The 20,566-nt window shown below is 40.1% G+C and overlaps 1 protein-coding gene across 1 annotated transcript in view; it reads right to left on the bottom strand.

Annotated features, from left to right (window-relative positions):
- Positions 1-20,566, bottom strand: part of LOC100489839 (putative ferric-chelate reductase 1) — a 64,786-nt gene that overhangs the window by 17,822 nt on the left and 26,398 nt on the right. Inside the window, exons 2-5 of the mRNA XM_018093617.2 lie at positions 13,290-13,389; positions 6,342-6,537; positions 5,942-6,078; positions 2,877-2,968 (exon numbers count right to left, since the gene is read on the bottom strand). Of these exons, the coding sequence (XP_017949106.2) occupies positions 2,877-2,968; positions 5,942-6,078; positions 6,342-6,531 (419 nt within the window). The 5' untranslated portion in view covers positions 6,532-6,537; positions 13,290-13,389. The remainder of the gene's footprint in view (positions 1-2,876; positions 2,969-5,941; positions 6,079-6,341; positions 6,538-13,289; positions 13,390-20,566) is intronic.

Here is a 20,566-nt window from a genome sequence, read left to right as displayed (position 1 = left end):
AAACAGGATTTGTTGTCTCTTCATTTTCCTGTGCCAGTGACACACAGCTCCCCCCTCCCTCAAGAATGCTAAGAACTCCCTCCCCCCCCCAGGAATGCGGATCTGAGCCAATCAGCAGGAAGCTTCCTCATAGTCTTTACACCGGTCTTGGTCTTGGTGCAGAAGCAAGGCATATGGGGGATTTCTTTACAGAGCTCTTTGTTTTTTTTTCCTATGAGGCTTCTGATCATCTGAACAGGAGAAATATGGGGAGACTTTTAAAACAAATGGGCACTATTGAGACAACTGAAGGTATGCCTGCAGCTTGAGATTAACTGTTTATTAGCCTTTCCTTCTCCTTTAAGCAATGAAAAATACTGCTTAGATTGTAATCTCCATGGGGCAGGAATCTGCTTCATCTTCTCTTTTTAACAGCACATATCTTTAATATAACTGCTCTTTGTATTTATTTGTATTTAATATTGTAATGATGCCTGTTTGTTCTATTAATTTATTGTTCTGCTGTACAATGCTACATAGCACTATATAAATAAACATATACATGCAAGCATACAAGGCTGATCACTTCTCACTGTTATCAAAGGGATACATGAAGCTTATGGCTCATAACATTGCGAAACAGCTGCAGCAGACTGCATCACAGGAATGGTCACTGTGAAAGGCTGCTTGTAAAGCTGGCCATACATGTTCAAAACTAACACTCAGCATTAAATTGTAGGATTAAAGTCGAAAAAATAACATATCAGGTGATATTCTGGCCATTAATTGACAGACAACAATTATAGCACTTGCAATAGTATTGGCAGCAGCACATCAGGAAAAGAAGAATATCGTCAGATAGGCAATAAATGCAAAGATATTATGGTTATCCAAATTTTCGTCAACCAAATTGGTCACAGATGAGCACCTTCAAAGGCACACAACCAAAATTTTCCATCCGGTCAGATCCAAGGCCTTTGCTGATATCGGTCGCCTCACCTCCCACCATACACGTATCGATTATCGTACAAACTTAAGTGTTGCACATTAATATCAGTGGGTGTATGGCCACCTTTACTCTTTAGCTAATCTTTAGGCTATTCGCTGCCTCACCCCAATAGTTAATGTTTAATTCTCTATAGAATTAGAAGTGATATTTGATGCTTTTGTAGCCCTGCAAAGCACCCTGCAAAACATTTTGACAGATGGACAATTAGCTGATGCGATTTTAAAAAAACTAATCTAGCCATGACTAGATTTTTAAAATCGTGTAGACTAATCGCCTGTCTGTCTTCACACATAAAGGGGTGGTTCACATACAGGTTAATATGTTATAGAATGACCTATTCTTAGCAAGTTTTCAATTGGACTTCATTTTTTATAATTTTTGAATTATTTCTAGCTTTCAACTGGAGGTCACTGACACTGGCAGCCAAAAAACTATTGCTCTGTGAGGCTACAATTTAATTGTTATTGTTACTTTTTATTACTTATCTTTCAATTTAGATCCTCTCCTATTTAAATTCTAGTTTCTCATTCAAACCACTGCCTGGTTGCTAGGGTAATTTGGACCCTAGCTGCTAAAACTCCAAACTGTCTTAGAATAGCTCTCTTTTCATCACACTAAAAGTTAATTTCAAGGTGAATAACTGCTTTAAGTAAACTTTACCTTGGTGAGAGAACAGCATGGAATGTTCTTTACGTCAAAGCATTTCTTTTTAAAAAAAACTAGTATATATTTCATATCTATAAATCCTAAATACTTATTTTTCTTGCCTCCTTTCTTTATCACTAGCTGCATATAGAGTAAATGTAACGGAACCCTGTTTCTTTTGACAAGTTTTGTTTACATAGGCTTTATTTATTCTGGAGGCAGGTTCTTGCAATTTGAGACTTGCCATTCATTAAATGGACATGTAAAGGACATTTTTGTTCACCATGGACTTATTGAGAGGATTTATTATTGGTTTGCTATTTCAATAGTAACCGAGGACTCACTATGGCAACCACAATATCCTACCTAGGGGGTGGGGAAGTTGTTACTTCACTTCCTTATATATCCTTAAATCCTTAATTGTGCACTGTATGTATTACATTGACAGCGTTCAGCTTGAGACATGTTGTGGCAATAAATTACGCTGCAAACTACTATTCTGCTTTAGTCTTTTCTTCATTTTTAAAGACTTTAAAAATTGTTCCTTTCATGTGTTGGGGCCCTCATACTTGCATATGCTCAAAATTTTTTTTTTTTTTAATAAAACTATTCAAAAATGGGTTTATTCTACACAGAAACCCTTATATTTATTAGCACACCCGCTCCTCCATCCACTTTGAAATAATTATAGTGGATTGCACGTCCGGATTGAAATTCAAAATAGGAAATGGCATTTTCCAGTACACATTGATTCAAACAACCCCCACAGGCTAATAAATAGTGGTTAGCTATGGCATCTGACATCTAGCATTTGTCAGAATCTACAGATTGCCGGTTTAGGTCTGCCGGATTGTTGCTGTTTTTGCAAAGGCCTTAAAGTTGTTAAATAGGGCACCTCCAAATGGGATGTTCCACTGTTTGTCTTAAGAAGCAATACATTTTTCCAGTCCATAATGGGTCAGTATCATCAGGTTTATTTGCCATATCCAATGGAAATAAATGGCTGTTGCTTAAGTAACTCGTGGGGGTTATTATAAACACTGGGCAAATTGGCACCTGGGCAGTAACTTATGACAACCATCAGATGATTGCTTTCGGTGTTCAACTTGCAGCTGGCTGGAAAAATCTAACCACTTATTGGTTGCTAGGGGTTACTGCCCAGGTGCAGATTTGCCCAGTGTTTATAAATGATCCCCTGTGAGTTTTTTGCCCCATAATCCAGGAAAGAAAATCAAAGACTTACCTGAACCGCACAGGTCCTGCTCCAGAAGGGGCAGTCCAAGAAGTGGTAACAGATGATTTTGAACTGTCACTTGTGTGACTGACTGCTGAGTTCTGCACATAAAGAGAACAGTAGTGGGTTAATCACTAAACGCACTCTGGGGTGGTAGCAGAGGACTCTGTCTAAAGCATTGAAATAGATTAGTTTGAGGATTATAATTAAAACATTCTATTAGCATACAACTGTGTAGAATTATAAAAGTTTGCTTTTATTATTCTACACAGCAAAGGTTTATGATGGTGCCAGAATGAAACACTTGGGATACTTACACAAACAAAATTGCCTAATGGCAGAGGTCTCCAACCTTTTTTTACCTGTGAGCTACCTTAAAAAATTAAAACATTTGGGGAGCAGCACAAGAACAAAAAAAGTTCCTAGAGTGTGCCCAGTATGGGCTGTTATTGGTTATTTGGTAGCCTCATATGGACTGCCAGACTACATGTTTGGAAGTATACATGGTCTTTATGCCTCCAAAACTTGCCTAAAAGTCAAAAATTCAAAGCACCTGCATTAAGGCCACTAGAAGCAACATCAAAGGCACTGTTCTATGGGATCCTGCTATGGCTACAGCGTAATGACGTACACACAAGAAGACATCTTCAGCCAAACTGGCCAATGTTAAACCAGACTGGCTAACACCTGCTTGTATCTACTGGTCATGCAAACGCCAATGGTAATTAACATGAAATTTGTGCATATTCCATTTGTATAAACTGGTTTATCTATTTGGTGACTGATCTGATCATTAAGGCAGTTTAGCTACTAGTGTGTGCCTGTGCCCAGGGTTGTTTTGGCCTGCCAGACTATCAGAGGATCTCCAGTTGGGCCCTGGCCAATGACAATTTCCATCAGTCCTTACTTATTTCCACCTTAGGTCTAAATGAAACAATCGCTCTGGCTTCTTAGGCTAATGTCCCATGGAGAGATTTAGTAACTGTGATTTTTAAAAAGCGAGTTCCAGCGACAAGTGGCTTGTCTTTTCCTAAAAAGCGATTACTAGAGATTTTCACAACAGAGTGATTCTATTTCCCACAAATCCAGGTGTCATATTCCCCGCCCACAATTAGAAATTACATTCAGTGCAGTGGGAAATAGTAGCAACTTCCTGCTCAGTGGGTTTTTGTAAAATCCTCTGAATCAAAGTAACTTCAGGCAGATAGAGAGTTAATCAGAACTTGATCATATAGGAAAATGAGCATATCTGTGTCGTATTTAGATCTGACATTTAATTGGAATTTAAACATGACCTTTGAGAAGCTCAATCTCATGTACCTGCCTAGCTAGCATGTATGTGTGAGTGACAGGAACAGATGCACAGAAAAACAGATTTATAGTTCTTCATAAAATTAATGTAAACCTTCAAGGTAAAATCCACCTGAAATACAAGAAATCTCTCTCTCTCTGTGATATATTATATTAGATTAAGCTTACGTTTATGTGTGCTGTGAATTTATATTTAAGTTATATATTTAATATCCAGGAGTAACGAAACGCTTATGTTAACGTAATGTATATGTATTGCCTATGAGGAAATCCATTTCACGGTCTCGGGCGACATCATACATGACAGAATGATGTAATGTAATGCTTTATAAGGGCTCTGGCACACGGGGAGATTAGTCGCCCGCGGCAAAACTCCCTGTTCGCAGGCGACTAATCTCCCCGAGTTGCCTACCCCTGCCATCCCACCGGCGAACATGTAAGTCGCCGGCAGGATGGCAGACGCGGCGGCGCGATTTCAGGAAATCGGCGAAAAAGACTCGCGAGTCTTTTTCGGCGATTTGCGCAAAATCGCGCCGCCGCGTCTGCCATCCCGCCGGCGACTTACATGTTCGCCGCTGATATGGCAGGGGTAGGCAACTCGGGGAGATTAGTCGCCCGCGAACAGGGAGTTTTGCCGCGGGCGACTAATCTCCCCGTGTGCCAGAGCCCTAAGGGTAAATCAAGCATGATTGGCGAGACAGGGCGGGGAAATATACGTAATTTGGGGTAAATATAGTTCCAATAGATTGTAATGGACAGATAAAGGTATATAAACCGGCTGTCCCAAGATAGGACAGATCTCACGTGGATGAATCTCACGGGAACTGCTAACATCATTTTCCACGCTAAGTTAAAGGAACATCTGGGATCTCCTATGTCAGAAACAACTTTAAAGACTTTGTAGAAACTGGAAACTTGGATTTTGAATCAGATGCCTAATCCATGTATGTAACCCGTCCTAAGGAATAAAGCTCTCTTTAGGGGAAAACAACACAGAGAATGTGCTACACACTGGTTAGGAAGGGAAAAGTAGAACATGGACTACACAAGGAACTGCCCATGGAGACAGGGAGGACAGAGATGAGAATGGCTCATGAAAGGGTAGGAGAGAGAAGAAGATGTAAAGTGTGGATAGGGTCAAAGGAGGAGAAAATTGACCATTGGAAAGAATGAGGGTATGGTATTTACTTATAAATACAGGTGCAAAAAAAGTTACTGGAAAGAGTTAGATACATACGAACAGACTAAGAGAAGGTAAAGAAAATATTGGGATATGACAAAAAAAGGAGCTGTAGAAGAAATAATGGAAGATTAAGTAATTGTGAGATTAAAGGGTAAAATGGTTGCCCTAAAAAAAAACTTCTCACATAAGTCTTATACATTAAATCCTAAAAATCCCTATACCCCTAATCTTTAAAAATGTCCTTGGGCACCAGAAAACCTAGGCCTGGTGCTAAGTAGAAAGAAAATATTTACAGCTAAACAAAGTGCAATAACTATGTGTCAAAAATAAACTGTTAATGTAAATAAACTATTGAGTTTAGTGTGCTGAAAACTAAACAGTTATTCAGTAAATAAAAGATTGCTTTATTTATTAACAAACATATAGTGGAGGATCAAGTAACAGTACCATATACAGAATTTGCTACATTCAAGTAATTTGTTCTCACAATATACACAAAATATTAATATTAATTATATCACTGTCATTTGCTCCTTATTGGGTCTAAATAAATTTTATAGTCTTCTTATTAGAAACTTACTGGTCCTGCACTACAGGATAGTCCCTGAGTGTCTCCATTTGTGATGGTGAAAGTTCCCGTTGCTGTATCCCCTCCTACAGACAAAGCCTCTAGTAGGAATCCTTTAAAAGTGTTGCCTGAATTGGACTGTATTGTAACTGAAAGAGACAGAAACACATCATTAATAATGATCAGTTCTAATAAGCAGTGCTTCACGCAGACAGGGGTATGGACACAGTGCTGGTTTTACATTACAACAGAAAGAGCGTTTGTCCTGGGCCCCTAGCATCAGAGGGGCCTTTTGGGGTAAAAACATAAATAAAATGTTATTGCACCCATTATATTGCTTTAAAACAATCATCCTAATATTCCTGATTGCAAAGTCAGGATGCTTTAAACATACACCAGATATATACTGTACCTGTTATGCTATCCCCACTTTTAAATGTAGTGTTAGACACTGTGATGAAGTAGGGTGACGCTGTTGTCTGGGGGGTGCTACCCCTGTGCTGTGGAAGCATTGTATCGCAGGAGGCACTTATTTGTCCTGAGGGGAAACTAAACACAGATGCAAAATACCCAGAGAAAAGAACCAGAAGTCGTGCTTCCATTTCCACCTAGAAAGAAAGAAACAAACAAACAAACAAATAGAGGAGAATGTCAATAATCAAGGACAACTTTATACATGTCTCTCAATGCACAGGAACAGGAAGCAGTGTTGGGCAGGCCTATCAGAGTGCTATTCTTAGCAGCTTTTCCGTTTATTAATATTTTGCCTTCTTCTTCTGTCACTTTTCAGATTTCAAACTGGGGTCACTGACCCAGGCAGCCAAAAATATATTGCTCAGAGAAACAACACTTTTGTTCTTTGAATTACTTATCTTTCTCTTCAGACCCTCTCCTTACAATCTCTCATTCAAAATACTGCCTGTTTTCTAAGGTAAACTGAACCATAGCAACCAGATATCTGGAGAGTGGGAGTGTACTCATAGCATAGTATGTCTGTATGCTTATTATTATAGATAAAAGTGATTTTACAACTTTGTGGACACATATATGCTTCTTACATGGGGAGAAACTGCAGCTAGAGTGTTCTGGAACTGTTGTGGATACATATGTAAATCAGGTCTGATATGAAGTGCAAAGACTTATCAGTAGTAAAAGTATATAAATATATCAATATAACTTTCCCTGAATAAGTGGGTACACAAGACTCAAGAAAAGCATTCAGAGTTTTATATCAATATTTTATAAATGATACACGCTTACTACTACTTAGTCTTTGCACTTAATAACATAGTGGACTTAAATACTTATTTGTGGGTAAACCTCAATGGACTGTCAGTTCCAGAAAACATACAGTATGGAGAGAAAGAGAGGTCCTCTGCACTTAATGTCTTAATGTCCAATATTTATTGGAAATGGGTGAGTGCAGAGGACCTCTTGTTGCTGTCTATATGAATTTTGTAGCCACAACCTAATTGCATCCCCACCCAATGGTTTATAAATTTAGTTGTGTGCACAATTTACCCATTTTTGCTACAGTTCCAGAAAACTCCAGATCAGGTTTCTCCCCATGTGATGAGCATACAGTGGTGTGAAAAACTATTTGCCCCCTTCCTGATTTCTTATTCTTTTGCATGTTTGTCACACAAAATGTTTCTGATCATCAAACACATTTAACTATTAGTCAAAGATAACACAAGTAAACAAAAAATGCAGTTTTTAAATGAGGGTTTTTATTATTTAGGGAGAAAAAAAATCCAAACCTACATGGCCCTGTGTGAAAAAGTAATTGCCCCCTGAACCTAATAACTGGTTGGGCCACCCTTAGCAGCAATAACTGCAATCAAGCATTTGCGATAACTTGCAACGAGTCTTTTACAGCGCTCTGGAGGAATTTTGGCCCACTCATCTTTGCAGAATTGTTGTAATTCAGCTTTATTTGAGGGTTTTCTAGCATGAACCGCCTTTTTAAGGTCATGCCACAACATCTCAATAGGATTCAGGTCAGGACTTTGAGTAGGCCACTCCAAAGTCTTCATTTTGTTTTTCTTCAGCCATTCAGAGGTTGATTTGCTGGTGTGTTTTGGGTCATTGTCCTGCTGCAGCACCCAAGATAGCTTCAGCTTGAGTTGACGAACAGATGGCCGGACATTCTCCTTCAGGATTTTTTGGTAGACAGTAGAATTCATGGTTCCATCTATCACAGCAAGCCTTCCAGGTCCTGAAGCAGCAAAACAACCCCAGACCATCACACTACCACCACCATATTTTACTGTTGGTATGATGTTCTTTTTCTGAAATGCTGTGTTACTTTTACGCCAGATGTAACAGGACACGCACTTTCCAAAAAGTTCAACTTTTGTCTCGTCGGTCCACAAGGTATTTTCCCAAAAGTCTTGGCAATCATTGAGATGTTTTTTAGCAAAATTGAGACAAGCCATAATGTTCTTTTTGCTTAAAAGTGGTTTGCGCCTTGGAAATCTGCCATGCAGGCCATTTTTGCCCAGTCTCTTTCTTATGGTGGAGTCGTGAACACTGACCTTAATTGAGGCAAGTGAGGCCTGCAGTTCTTGAGATGTTGTCCTGGGGTCTTTTGTGGCCTCTCGGATGAGTTGTCTCTGCGCTCTTGGGGTAATTTTGGTCGGCCGGCCACTCCTGGGAAGGTTCACCACTGTTCCATGTTTTTGCCATTTGTGGATAATGGCTCTCACTGTGGTTCGCTGGAGTCCCAAAGCTTTAGAAATGGCTTTATAACCTTTACCAGACTGATAGATCTCAATTACTTTTGTTCTCATTTGTTCCTGAATTTCTTTGGATCTTGGCATGATGTCTAGCTTTTGAGGTGCTTTTGGTCTACTTCTCTGTGTCAGGTAGCTCCTATTTAAGTGATTTCTTGATTGAAACAGGTGTGGCAGTAATCAGGCCTGGGGGTGACTACAGGAATTGAACTCAGGTGTGATAAACCACAGTTAAGTTATTTTTTAACAAGGGGGGCAATCACTTTTTCACACAGGGCCATGTAGATTTGGAGTTTTTTTTCTCCCTTAATAACGTAAACCTTCATTTAAAAAACTGCATTTTGTGTTCAATTATGTTATCTTTGACTAATAGTTAACGGTTTTTGATGAGCAGAAACATTTAAGTGTGACAAACATGCAAAAGAATAAGAAATCAGGAAGGGGGCAAATAGTTTTTCACACCACTGTATATCCTGTATATACACATAATCAACCACAAAACAGTAGGTGCAAATGTACCCTGTACTATGAGAAGGTGCCCCCTTTTATTTTTTGTTGTTTATAGTATAGAACAGCCTGGTAAAAACCACCATTTGCACTGAAAGGAGCAGCCCCAGTGGGGGAAACTGGAAATCTATAGAACCTTCATCTTTCTTTCCATTTGTGAGCCTCGTGTGTTGTGAGAATTACAAGTCATTGTGTACAGCTGAGAGACTTTGTGATATCAATTTACACTGATTTTTTCCTCATTCCAATATTGCGTGACCTGAAGTTTTTAATCGTCAACTATATGATCATAATACATAAGATTTTAAATTTAGGCATCATAAGCAACAGATACAAACAATGGTGTACATTACAGCCTTCTGCCTGTCTAAACTTGTAATACATAGCACTGTGAATGTTACCAGGGGCAGAATGCTTTCCCAGCCTCCCTCCCCAAAGCCACACTGCACAGGGGTTCTCATTTAAAATGATTTTAGGTGCTAGCCAGCTGATTAAGATGTCTATGTTAAGAAAATTTAATGACAGAGACAATCCTCGACAGTTGCCAAAGCAAAGCCAAAAGATGCTCTTGTGAAATGTCTTGAATCAATTTAAACCAGTCGCTATCAAGCACACAGGATATAGTTTAGGGCTCATACTATTGAGCATTATTTCCTGCACTCCCCAGCAGTGACTTTCTCCTGTGTTCCAACGCAAGGGCGCACCCCATCCGTTCTGATGGGACTGCACTGTATTGATGCACGCATGTAAGTGCCAAATGCAGGTGAAATGCAACATGCTGTGTTCCATCTGCGTTCAGCACTTAAATGCACCTGTGTATGTACAGCTCAATCAGGAAGAATGGGGTGCGTTTCTTACTGCACACACCTGCGGTTGAATGCAGGAGAATGCCACCACAGGGGAATGCAGAAGAAAACACTTGTCATTACTAGCCCCAATCCTATTGTTAAAGTACATTTAGTAACTTTTACTATTATAGATGTAATGAATAAATGGATAGTGCGCCTGAGAATGTCATTAATAGAAGTGATTACATACAATTTTCCCCCTGAATTATGCTAATCATTTTTTTAAAAATTAAGGATTAAATGTGTGTACCAAATGTGTGCATGCCTGGTTATCTGGATTGCAAAATCTGACATATTTTTTTTTTTTTTTTAAATCACAGACCTGCAATGCTGAAGGGCTAATTTCAGTTGTGGTTATCCAGCTAAAGGGAAGTAAGTGAATTTCATTATTAGTAGTAACCATTAAGGACAAAGACTCACATAATGGATTGTCCACTTTCTTCCACCTGCATTTTGTACGCAGACAAGGGAAAGTGGATCTGCTTTCAGTACTCACCCCTGTAGCTGCTGTGGGAAAAATTAAACCCAGGGATGTTAAATCTTTTACCACTCTCTGAGTGTCCGTGTCGTTACTGGTTTGATCGTTTGGCCAAAGCCCAGCCTGCCAGCTTGTTTGGCTGATAGGCAGACTGCAAAATGTTTTAAAACGTTACCCGCAACTTCATACTTTAAGCTAACAAGATTACTGCTTTAATGCATTTTTAGGGCAGTGGTACACGGGGAGATTAGTCGCCCATCATATAACTTTGCTATTGGGGGTGACTAATCTCCCCGAAATGCCATCCCACTGGCAAGAAGGTAATTACTGTGTATGCTCAGCAAAATGGTTGATGCAGCCAGCATAATTTATAGGTATCAAAATTTTAAGCAATGACTTGGCAAAGCATTAAAACTGCTGTCTGGTTCTCACTGCAACTAAAATTTTATTTCTATGTGAGGTAACAATTCCACTTTATCATTCAGACACTCTTCTGTTCATTATCCAGTCTGTTGTTAAAACCACTGCCTGGTTGCTAGGGTACAATGGACCCTGGCTATGAGAAAGCTGCTAAAATTCCAAACTGGAAAGCTGATAAAAAAATTAAATCATTAAAAACTTTAAAAAACAGAATATTAATCTAATTAACCCATACCAGAAATTACTTTAGATGACTTCTTAATCTTGAAACACTTTTCATTGCATATCTACAATAAAAAAAAGTGTTCCTCGTATGAACCAATCTGGGCAGTTCATGGAAAAAGAAACTGGCCATACTGGTTGTATGTGCCTAAAGCAAAGAGGCTGCAGCTGGCCACAGAAATGCTATTTTTCTAAATACTGAGTTTGATATGTGGTGCATTTACATGCATTCCACTGCATGGCAGCATAAGTGTTTATTAATCAGCAGCACAGTGGTACATCTGTAGAATTGCACTACTGTGGTCCAATGATTAATTCCAGGCAGGGCACTATATGCAAGGAATGTGTTAGTTCTCCCCATTGTGTGAGTGTTGCCTCCCGCAGACAGAATGGGATGAAATCATCCATAGTGGCTGAACTTGATAGGGACCTTAAACCATAAGCTTTGCTAGGGCAGGAACTTACGTAAATAATGTATAATCCCTTTAAAGTGCTGCAAAATATATTGGCACTATATAGAAAATGAATGATAATATCAGTCTATATAAAAAATGGATGATAATATTAGTATGTTCTGGGGTTCTGTACCCATGGGATGAGACCACAAAATTATATTTTTTTCTCTGATGGGTCACTCCCATGGATACAAATACAAAAGGTGAATGAAATCGGTTAACATTTGCATTGCAATGCTATGGCCAGGGGTCGCATGTAACCCATGGCAACCTCAAGTGAAATTGCCTGTGGGTATCAATCAAATATTTATTTAATCTAAATTTAATGAAAACCTTTTACTGGTAGCAAGTAGTAAGAGAAAAGATAATAAAGAGATAAAATATAGTTTAGTATCATGTATAATAAAATTACTTCTAAACTCCTCTTGGGTGCTTATTGTGCACCAACCTTTCTATAATATACATTTCATGAAAAAAAACTGAACCTGCAGAAATATCTCCCAGCTGCAATAAAAAGTACCTGGTGGCACACAAGATTTCTATAACTGCACTCATCTACACTCTCTTGTGTAACATCTATATGTATACTGGTATAGGACCTGCTATCCAGAATGCTTGAGACCTGGCATTTTCTGCATAAGGGGTCTTTCTGTAATTTGGATCACCATACTTAAGGTCTACAAAAAACATTTAAAGATTAAATAAACCCAATTGGATTGTTTTAAATCAAGTAAGGATTAATTATATCTGTTAGGATGAAGTACAAAGTACTGTTTTATTAGTAATCATTTTCAAAAATGATTTGCTTTAAATGGACTCTATGGGAGATGTCCTTCCTGTAATTTCTGAGAAACAGGTTTCCAGATAATGGATCCCCTACCTGTATGGAGAGGAGAACTCATGGGAATTCATACAAATACAAAAAAATGTTTATTAAGAAGTCAACATTTCTGTTCTTACCAAAAGAACATTTTGTAAGACATTTTGTGGTTTTGTGGTCTGTGAGTGCTCCTCGCTATATAGATTCCTATTCTTTCTAGGATGCACCAGGGCCATTAACCATTTATTAGAAGTGAGTCACACTAATATATATATATATATACACACACAAAAACACACAAATATATAATAATGTGTTTGTCCTCAACATTACAGAGTTTTTCCAGAGCTGCTCAGTGAATAAGTGTGTATATATATATATATATATATATATATATACACACACAAAAACACACAAATATATATAAAATGTAATGTTGAGGACAAACACATTACACAAGAAAACAAAGAAATTCAAAACATTCTCATACAACATGGCTTTTGATATTATGGTAGCTATAGTATAAATAAAAGTGGTTTGCACTGTGAAAGGCAAAAGGCATTCCACGTATAAAGCAAGGAACACTTGAAGCCCTGCAGTAGCTCCCTGTTTAGCTGTAGCTCCTGTTTAGCCACTACTGCCAGGATGCATGTTTATTAACAGACAGTGACAGTGAAACAGATTAGGAATAAAAGTTCCTTGTTATAGGAAATTTTCCATTATTACAAAAGCGACTAACTGGCTAGCATAACAACCTTAAATGTATCATTTCACACCGTATGTAGTACCACCAGCATGCAGCACCCACACATTATATACCTCGGTTCCTACACTGAATTTGCTGTTAGGTTAGAAAGGAAAATATCATGGCATACCTGGTTTGCTGCCCTGTTCTTCAGAGAGATGTGCAGTTCTAAGAATCCCAGAGAGACACGGTGAGGATGGATCCAGTAACAGCTGAGAGAATAATGCTCTCTGTAAATACAAACAGCGGCACTTTTTGTGGTGGGCGGTGCACTTAATTTCTTTACCTTTTTCAGAATGGGGGGCGTGGTGCATGACAATGGGAGTTTCCCCTTCCATCCTCTAGGTGTGCATACATCGTGAATGCAGGAATGGCTAGAGTATATATGTATATATGTGTGTGTGTGTGTGTGTGTATCTTTATTTATATATAGTGCTATTTATGCAGAGCTGATTGCAGTAAGTTAATACAGAGACATCAGTTGTTCCAGGGGTCCCCAACCTTTTTTACTTATGAGCCACATTCAAATGTAAAGAGATGGTAAGCAAAACAAGCATGCAAAAGGTTTATAGGGGTGCAAAATATGGGCTGTGGTTGAATACTGGTAGCCCCTATGTGGACTAATAGCCTATAGGAGGCTCTGGTTGGCATTACATCTGGTTTTGATGCAACTAAAACTTGCCTCCAAGCCAGTAATTCAGTAATTTTTAATTCAAAAATAAGCACCTGCTTTGAGGCCACTGGGAGCAACATCCAAGGGGTTGGGGAGCAACATGTTGCTCACAAGGTACTGGTTGGGGATCACTGAGGTAATCCAATGTCATTAGGGTGATAATGATGTACTCCAGCTATTTTTAGACCGTATTTAATTTTATCATACAGAGCAAAGATAAGTTCGCTTTTAAGAAATCCAGGAGTGGATTGTTATCAGCCAAAAGACATGGGGTTACCAGGTGAGTGGATCTTTCCTCCGATATGCCCACCTTGGGTGGGCAACATTCAGCGCTGGATTTGAAGTGAAAGGCCACCCTCATTACCCTCCCCCCTCCGGATCGTGAATGTGTGTTGAGCACTGGGGACAGGACGCGATGCATGTCCTATTCCCAGTGCTCTGTATGCAAGCAATGTGTATGTGCACTTGAACAGTTGCCTTAGGACATATTTTTTTCTTCTGTTCCAGTATGAGCAGTTCTTATTGTATAGAGTGATGACATATACTACTGTATATATATATTCAGCCCTTTTCAGCTGTCACTTTGGGTGTAAACACCACAATAGTTTCTTTTCAGCATTATGCCATAGACCAGGTATATTTAGCAGTGTAATTCAGCAACTGCTAGTGGGCTTCAAACTAAACTCCTTGAACAAGAGCAAAAAGTCTTAATACCCTTAATCAATACGGGCAGGGCTGCACCTATCCTATAGGCACCTGTGGGACAGTGCCAAGGACGGCAGCTTTAGGACAGCAGTAGAATGTCCTGTGTGCCATTAGCTGTCCCTAAAGTAGAGGACAGGGGATGGTGAGATTTGCAAGGTGGACATTGCTGCCCCAAGACCTAACCATAAATTAAAAAAGTTATCATGGTGTATACTCCCAAAGTAACAGCTGAAAAATGTAGTGCATGTGAACAAAGAATAAAGTGTGCCGCCCTGTATTAATATGCCAAAGGTTTTGTAATATTAAACTCCCTGACCTATTCTTTGCAGGAATGTGACATCAGTATTCTCTATTAGCTATGCTTATACTAAATTAGGGTCAGTAAGGAAAAATCCAGAAAAACTGGTCAGACCAGTATCTTGTTTCCTACCCATTTACACAATGGCTAACATATATATTTTCTCATAAAACAGAGGTGCTCTAGATTGAATCTCTCGATAAAAGCATTAGTCACACAGTTTAGCCACATCATCCTTACTGAAAATAGCATGTGATATTACTCAGTCTGTGAAGCAACTTGTCTAACCATGAGGAACATCTAGTAATAACTACATTCCTTCTGGCCCTTGCAGCTGAGCTTGTGAATCTGGAAGGATGGCTGGGAGCGAAACTGAACATCTAATTCTATCTACTTATCTAGACTTGACTGTTTTTTTTCATTTTTTTTTTAATTGAGCACATTTTTTTCCCACAATCTTTTTTTCTTTTGTTAACTGTGTTTTTCCAAAATTAAAAGGCCCACCAGGTTTTAGGTGACCAGCTATTTATTTTTTTTGAAAAACTTTCATAAAAAAATAATGGTGAAAAATGCACTTAATTTACAAACATGCGATTGTGATAAGGAACACAATTGTGTTGTTTTTAAATGATTTTGCCAGTCCTGTTGTGCAAACATTAATAAATCAACCCCCTGCTTGTTACAGAGGTTAGCAACATTTCCAAACTAGTTACAAAAGAAACCTGCACGCCATGGCAAGTGAAGTGGGGAGATCCCCTCTATGTTTATTTTCATCAAACAGTAACATTTTGAGGGCAGACAATGTCTGATGAATTTATTTATTTTAATATTTTTTATGGCCACAAGGTATACAGTATTGTTATGGAAATTTCAGATACTGAAAGTCGTTTGAGTTAATTATGTAAGGTTTATTAGAAACATACGTGGGTTCTGAGCAAAAGATAGTCAGAACAACAGAACAAAGACAGCACAGGGACTTTGTGACAGAAGCAATTGTCATAAGAAACATGTGAGCATAGGCGTTACCAGTGTACGCACATTGAAATATACAGTAATGATGCTTCATAGTTATTTGTATATGACAATAAAACTTGAAACTTGAAATAGGTCATTCTGTCTTCAAGACTATAGTTGGCAGGGCCGCCATCAGAAATCACAGGGCTCCTCAGAACAGAATTTTCTGGGCCCCCCTCCTCCCATTTTCTGGGCCCCCCGCCTCCCACACCCCGCTCCCCTCCCCAATGGCCCCTCCCATCAGTACAAAGGACACAGACATTGGTAGCCAGGGACCCTAAAACACTGGTAGCCAGGGCCCCCCTAAAACATTGGTAGCCAGGGTAACGTTTTGCATTGGTGCCAGGGCAGAGACCCCCTAAAACATTGCTAGCCAGCCCAGGACCCCCTAAAACATTGCTAGCCAGCCCAGGACCCCCTAAAACATTGCTGGTCCTCCCCCAGTGTCCTCATACTATGGTCCACTCCCCGCTGCAGCATCCTCCCCAACATCCTCCAGCTCCCCCCTAGCATCCTCCACCTTCCCCGCAGCATCCTCCCCAACATCCTCCAGCTGCCTCCCAGCATCCTAAAGCTTACCCCAGCGTCCTCCTCAGCATCCTCCAGCCCCCCCCTTACCATCCTCCAGCTTCCCCCAGAATCCTCCCCAACATCCTCCAGCTTCCCCCAGCATCCTCCCCAACATCCTCCAGCTCCCTCCCAGCATCCTCAAGCTTCCCCGCAGCATCCTCCCCAACATCCTCCAGCTCCCTCCCAGCATCCTAAAGCTTCCCCCAGCGTCCTCCTCAGCATCCTCCAGCCCCCCCCTTACCATCCTCCAGCTTCCCCCAGAATCCTCCCCAACATCCTCCAGCTTCCCCCAGCATCCTCCCCAACATCCTCCAGCTCCCTCCCAGCATCCTCAAGCTTCCCCCAGCATCCTCCCCAGCATCCTCCAGCTTCCCCCAGCGTCCTCCTCAGCATCCTCCAGCCCCCCTTACCATCCTCCAGCTTCCCCCAGCATCCTCCCCAACATCCTCCAGCTCCCTCCCCAGCATCCTCCAGCCCCCCCTACCATTCTCCAGCTTCCCCCAGCGTCCTCCCCAGCATGCTCCAGCCTCACCTACCATCCTCCCCCAGCGTCCTCCCCAGCATGCTCCAGCCCCACCTACCATCCTCCCCCAGCGTCCTCCCCAGCATCGTCCAGCCCCACCTACCATCCTCCCCCAGCGTCCTCCCCATCATCGTCCAGCCCCACCTACCATCATCCAGCTTCCCCCAGCGTCCTCCCCACCATCTTCCAGCACCCCCTACCATCCTCCATCTTCCCCGTGCTTCCTGTGGCGCTTCCTGTGGCTCTTCCTGCTCCCCCCAGCACCCGCCTGCTACGTCCGCTTCCTCTGGCTACATCCTCTTCTTATGCTCACCAGCTCGCTGCTGCATCCAGTTTTTATAAGGTTGCGCCCCATGTATACTGACGTCACGCATACACACAGGGCGCAGCCAATTGAATTACCCGCTGACCACCAATGACCCAAGGGCCCGTAATTCTTTAAAGGGGGCCCATGCTTAAAAGCTGTATCACGGCCGGGCCCCCTTTAAAGCAACAATCATCCGGGCCCTGGACAACAGTCCCCCCTTGTGGCGGCCCTGATAGTTGGCATAACTAAGGCTAGCTTGAGAACAGAATCCACCCGAGTCGGGGGAGTCTGTGGGTGGAATGTCTGTTGGTTTAATGCTGCAACTGGCCATTTAACGATGATGATATGTCCGTCCCATCCACTGACAGATTTTATCATTTTCTGACTAAAATATTTAAACCTGCCCAATTGACTGTTGAGATGATGTAGTCAGAACAATGGTAAATTTTGCAATCGGTCGCACCTTATCAATATATCAATAAGCAGATGGTTTTACTGGATTGTACTAAAATCTGTGGTTTTACAGTACAAATCTGCATGTGTATAGCCACTTTAACATGTTACACCAAATGTTTTAGGTTTCTGTACCAGTCCAAGGTCACCTCTGCCCATTAGAAGGGAAGGTCTGTGCCTCCAAAGATGCCCCAGTAGTGCCCCATCTTCTTTTCTGCCGATTCACTGCCCATGCTCTGTGCTTCTGTCAGTTATACAAGCTTATAATAAACAGTATATAGACAATATATCATTTCACAGATCAAATCTGCCTGTGTATGGCTACCTTTATGTTACACAAAATGTTTTGGGCTTCTGTACCAGGCCAAAGTTACCATAGGGAAGAACTGTGCCTCCAAAGATTCCCCCAGTAATTCCCCTTCTTTTCTGCTGATTCACTGCACATGCTCTAATATCCTCATATTTTACCAGGGGGTACTTTACTTATTATACTACAAAAGTTTCAGTGTGTTATAACTGATGACATCACTAAGCACCATTTATAAGAATATAGTTTACAGGATATTCTTGGCTCTTGTGTATTATAAGAATATAAGGTATTGTGATTTATAAAGATATCTCTATAAATATATATGAATTTTGTTGCTTCAGCCTTTTTACCTCTATGTTAAAAGTATATGATTTCACAATGTTAACTACTTATTCTAAACAAAAATAACTATGGGCTCATCTGTACACATTAAACCAGTCAAACCAGAATCTATATTCCCAGTCATTTTAAGACACATTATTAATTTATATGTATTCTCATGGGGTTTGGCTTTATTTACATATTATGGTTTTTTTTTCAGCTCTGACACGTAGCAAGTATGAATATGTGCCTTTCACAGATTTCCACTCAGCATAGGAAATATACATAGAGCGTTTAGTCTGCACCCCATGCTGGGTCAGCCCTCAGATCCTGTTTAAATATTTTTGGCAGGGAAAGGTACCCTTTAAAGAGCTACTTTACTTTCCAAACTAATATTATAACCTTTTTGTTAGTTGCTCTATTTTTCATTTTCAATATTTTTTTAAGATTCAAGTTTAAAATTACATTTTAAAGTAAAGGGAACCCATGGAATCTCCAAACTAGAAAAACTTCCTCTACCACTGAGCATGTTCCCTGAGTTTTACTGGTTCATTAATACATTAGTTGCTGATATTGTCCTGATGCTGCTCAGAAATATATTAACCAATTTAGCAAACAACAGGAAGCAATTCATTTTTAAAACAGAGAGAGGATAAAAAATGGAAGTAAAAAGACATTATACATGGTTTAAGATATGAAGACAACTTAAGAGAACAAAGGGGCCGATTTATTAATTGTTGTTAATTCTTTATGAGCAGTTACTCTACGTGCCAATTATCACAAAGTTAATGATAGTGTGCTATGTCTTTCCTACACTAGAATGAATAAATCCAGTGGGGAAAATAATGGTCCAAATTATTTCTCTTTGCATATGAAAAGCAGTCAGGTTTTGAATGAGTGCTTCTATAATGCATGTGTGCTATCTTCCTATACTACATTCTGGTACCGAATTTGTGTCAATTTTTAAAAATGATCTTTACTGTCAAGAAATGTTCCTAATTTTCAGGAAAAATGTAATATTAAAAAAATTATAATAATTTACAAAATAGATTGAACTGCTCAGAATCCTTTTGGGTTCCTGTGTTTGTGATCCATTTTCCCCAAAGTGTTTGCAAGGTGAACTACCCTTTTAAGATATACATAAACTACTTTTAACCTTCTTTTCTTACTGCCCCACCTATGCTGGCATCAAGAACCTAACATATTACATATAAGTATAGCCCATGTCTACCTCTCACATAAGTGTTCCATAAATATGTGCTGTAATGCCTGATCAAGACTGAGGAAAAGGATCGCTCACTCACAGGTAACCCGGGCAGGTGCAATTTTCTCCTAACAGGAGCACCAGCCTGTGGTATCGGGTAAGTGCAGTGTCGGACTGGCCCACCAGGATACCAGGAAAACTCCCGGTGGGCCCAGGTGCCAGTGGGCCCTTCTGCTCTGGACCATTTGGCCTGTTTCATGGTCATTCCCTATTTCTGAATGGGAACAAAGAGGAGAAATATATGGAAGAATAGATGCTAGCATGTAAATAAAAGAGATTAGGTGAATAAACAGGTTGGGCAAGGAAAGGAGGAAAAATAGTTTGGAAAGTGGGCCTAGGGTCCAAGGTTTTCTCGTGGGCCCCTGGGGTCCCAGTCCGACACTAGGTAAGTGATAACAATTACTGGTTGGTGTCTAATATTTTGGCACCACCCAGTGATTGAACCTTTCCTTCTCCTTTAATAGGAGAGGTACTTCATAATTTAACAAATTATTATGATCTTTTGCTTTGGTGTAAAGATCAGTGACAATATTGGCACCCTCCTTTGTGACCTTAACATCCAAATTATTGATATCACTTAAATGTGTATATAATGTCAATCTAATACCCATATTAAGATTTTTGTCCAGTTGCAAAGGACCTCAAATACCCAAAGTCACCTCACCACAAAGTGAACACACACACCCTATTAATGACTGCTCAAGCCTTTGGGCTCATTTCATTATTGAAACTTCAAGTGAGTTTCAGGCCCAATTATGTCATCATGTTTGGGTTTTTTTCCCCTGGGCAGGCTTTTGTAAAAAATAAAAAGTTGGGCACTTAAAAGCTGCTTTAACAAACATAAATAGGGCCCCCCATAATTGTAATGTCATCACAGTAACAAATGTTGAGTACAAATTTGAAGTAATTTCCGAACAACTGAATAATACAATGATGGGTATATACAGTGCTTAATGGGTATTCAAGATG

Source organism: Xenopus tropicalis, chromosome 4, assembly GCF_000004195.4.
Source record: "Xenopus tropicalis strain Nigerian chromosome 4, UCB_Xtro_10.0, whole genome shotgun sequence".
In the NCBI taxonomy this organism is placed as follows: Eukaryota; Metazoa; Chordata; class Amphibia; order Anura; family Pipidae; genus Xenopus; species Xenopus tropicalis.
The sequence above is the reverse complement of the archived record's forward strand: the minus strand, read 5'-3'. Positions and strand labels throughout refer to the sequence as shown.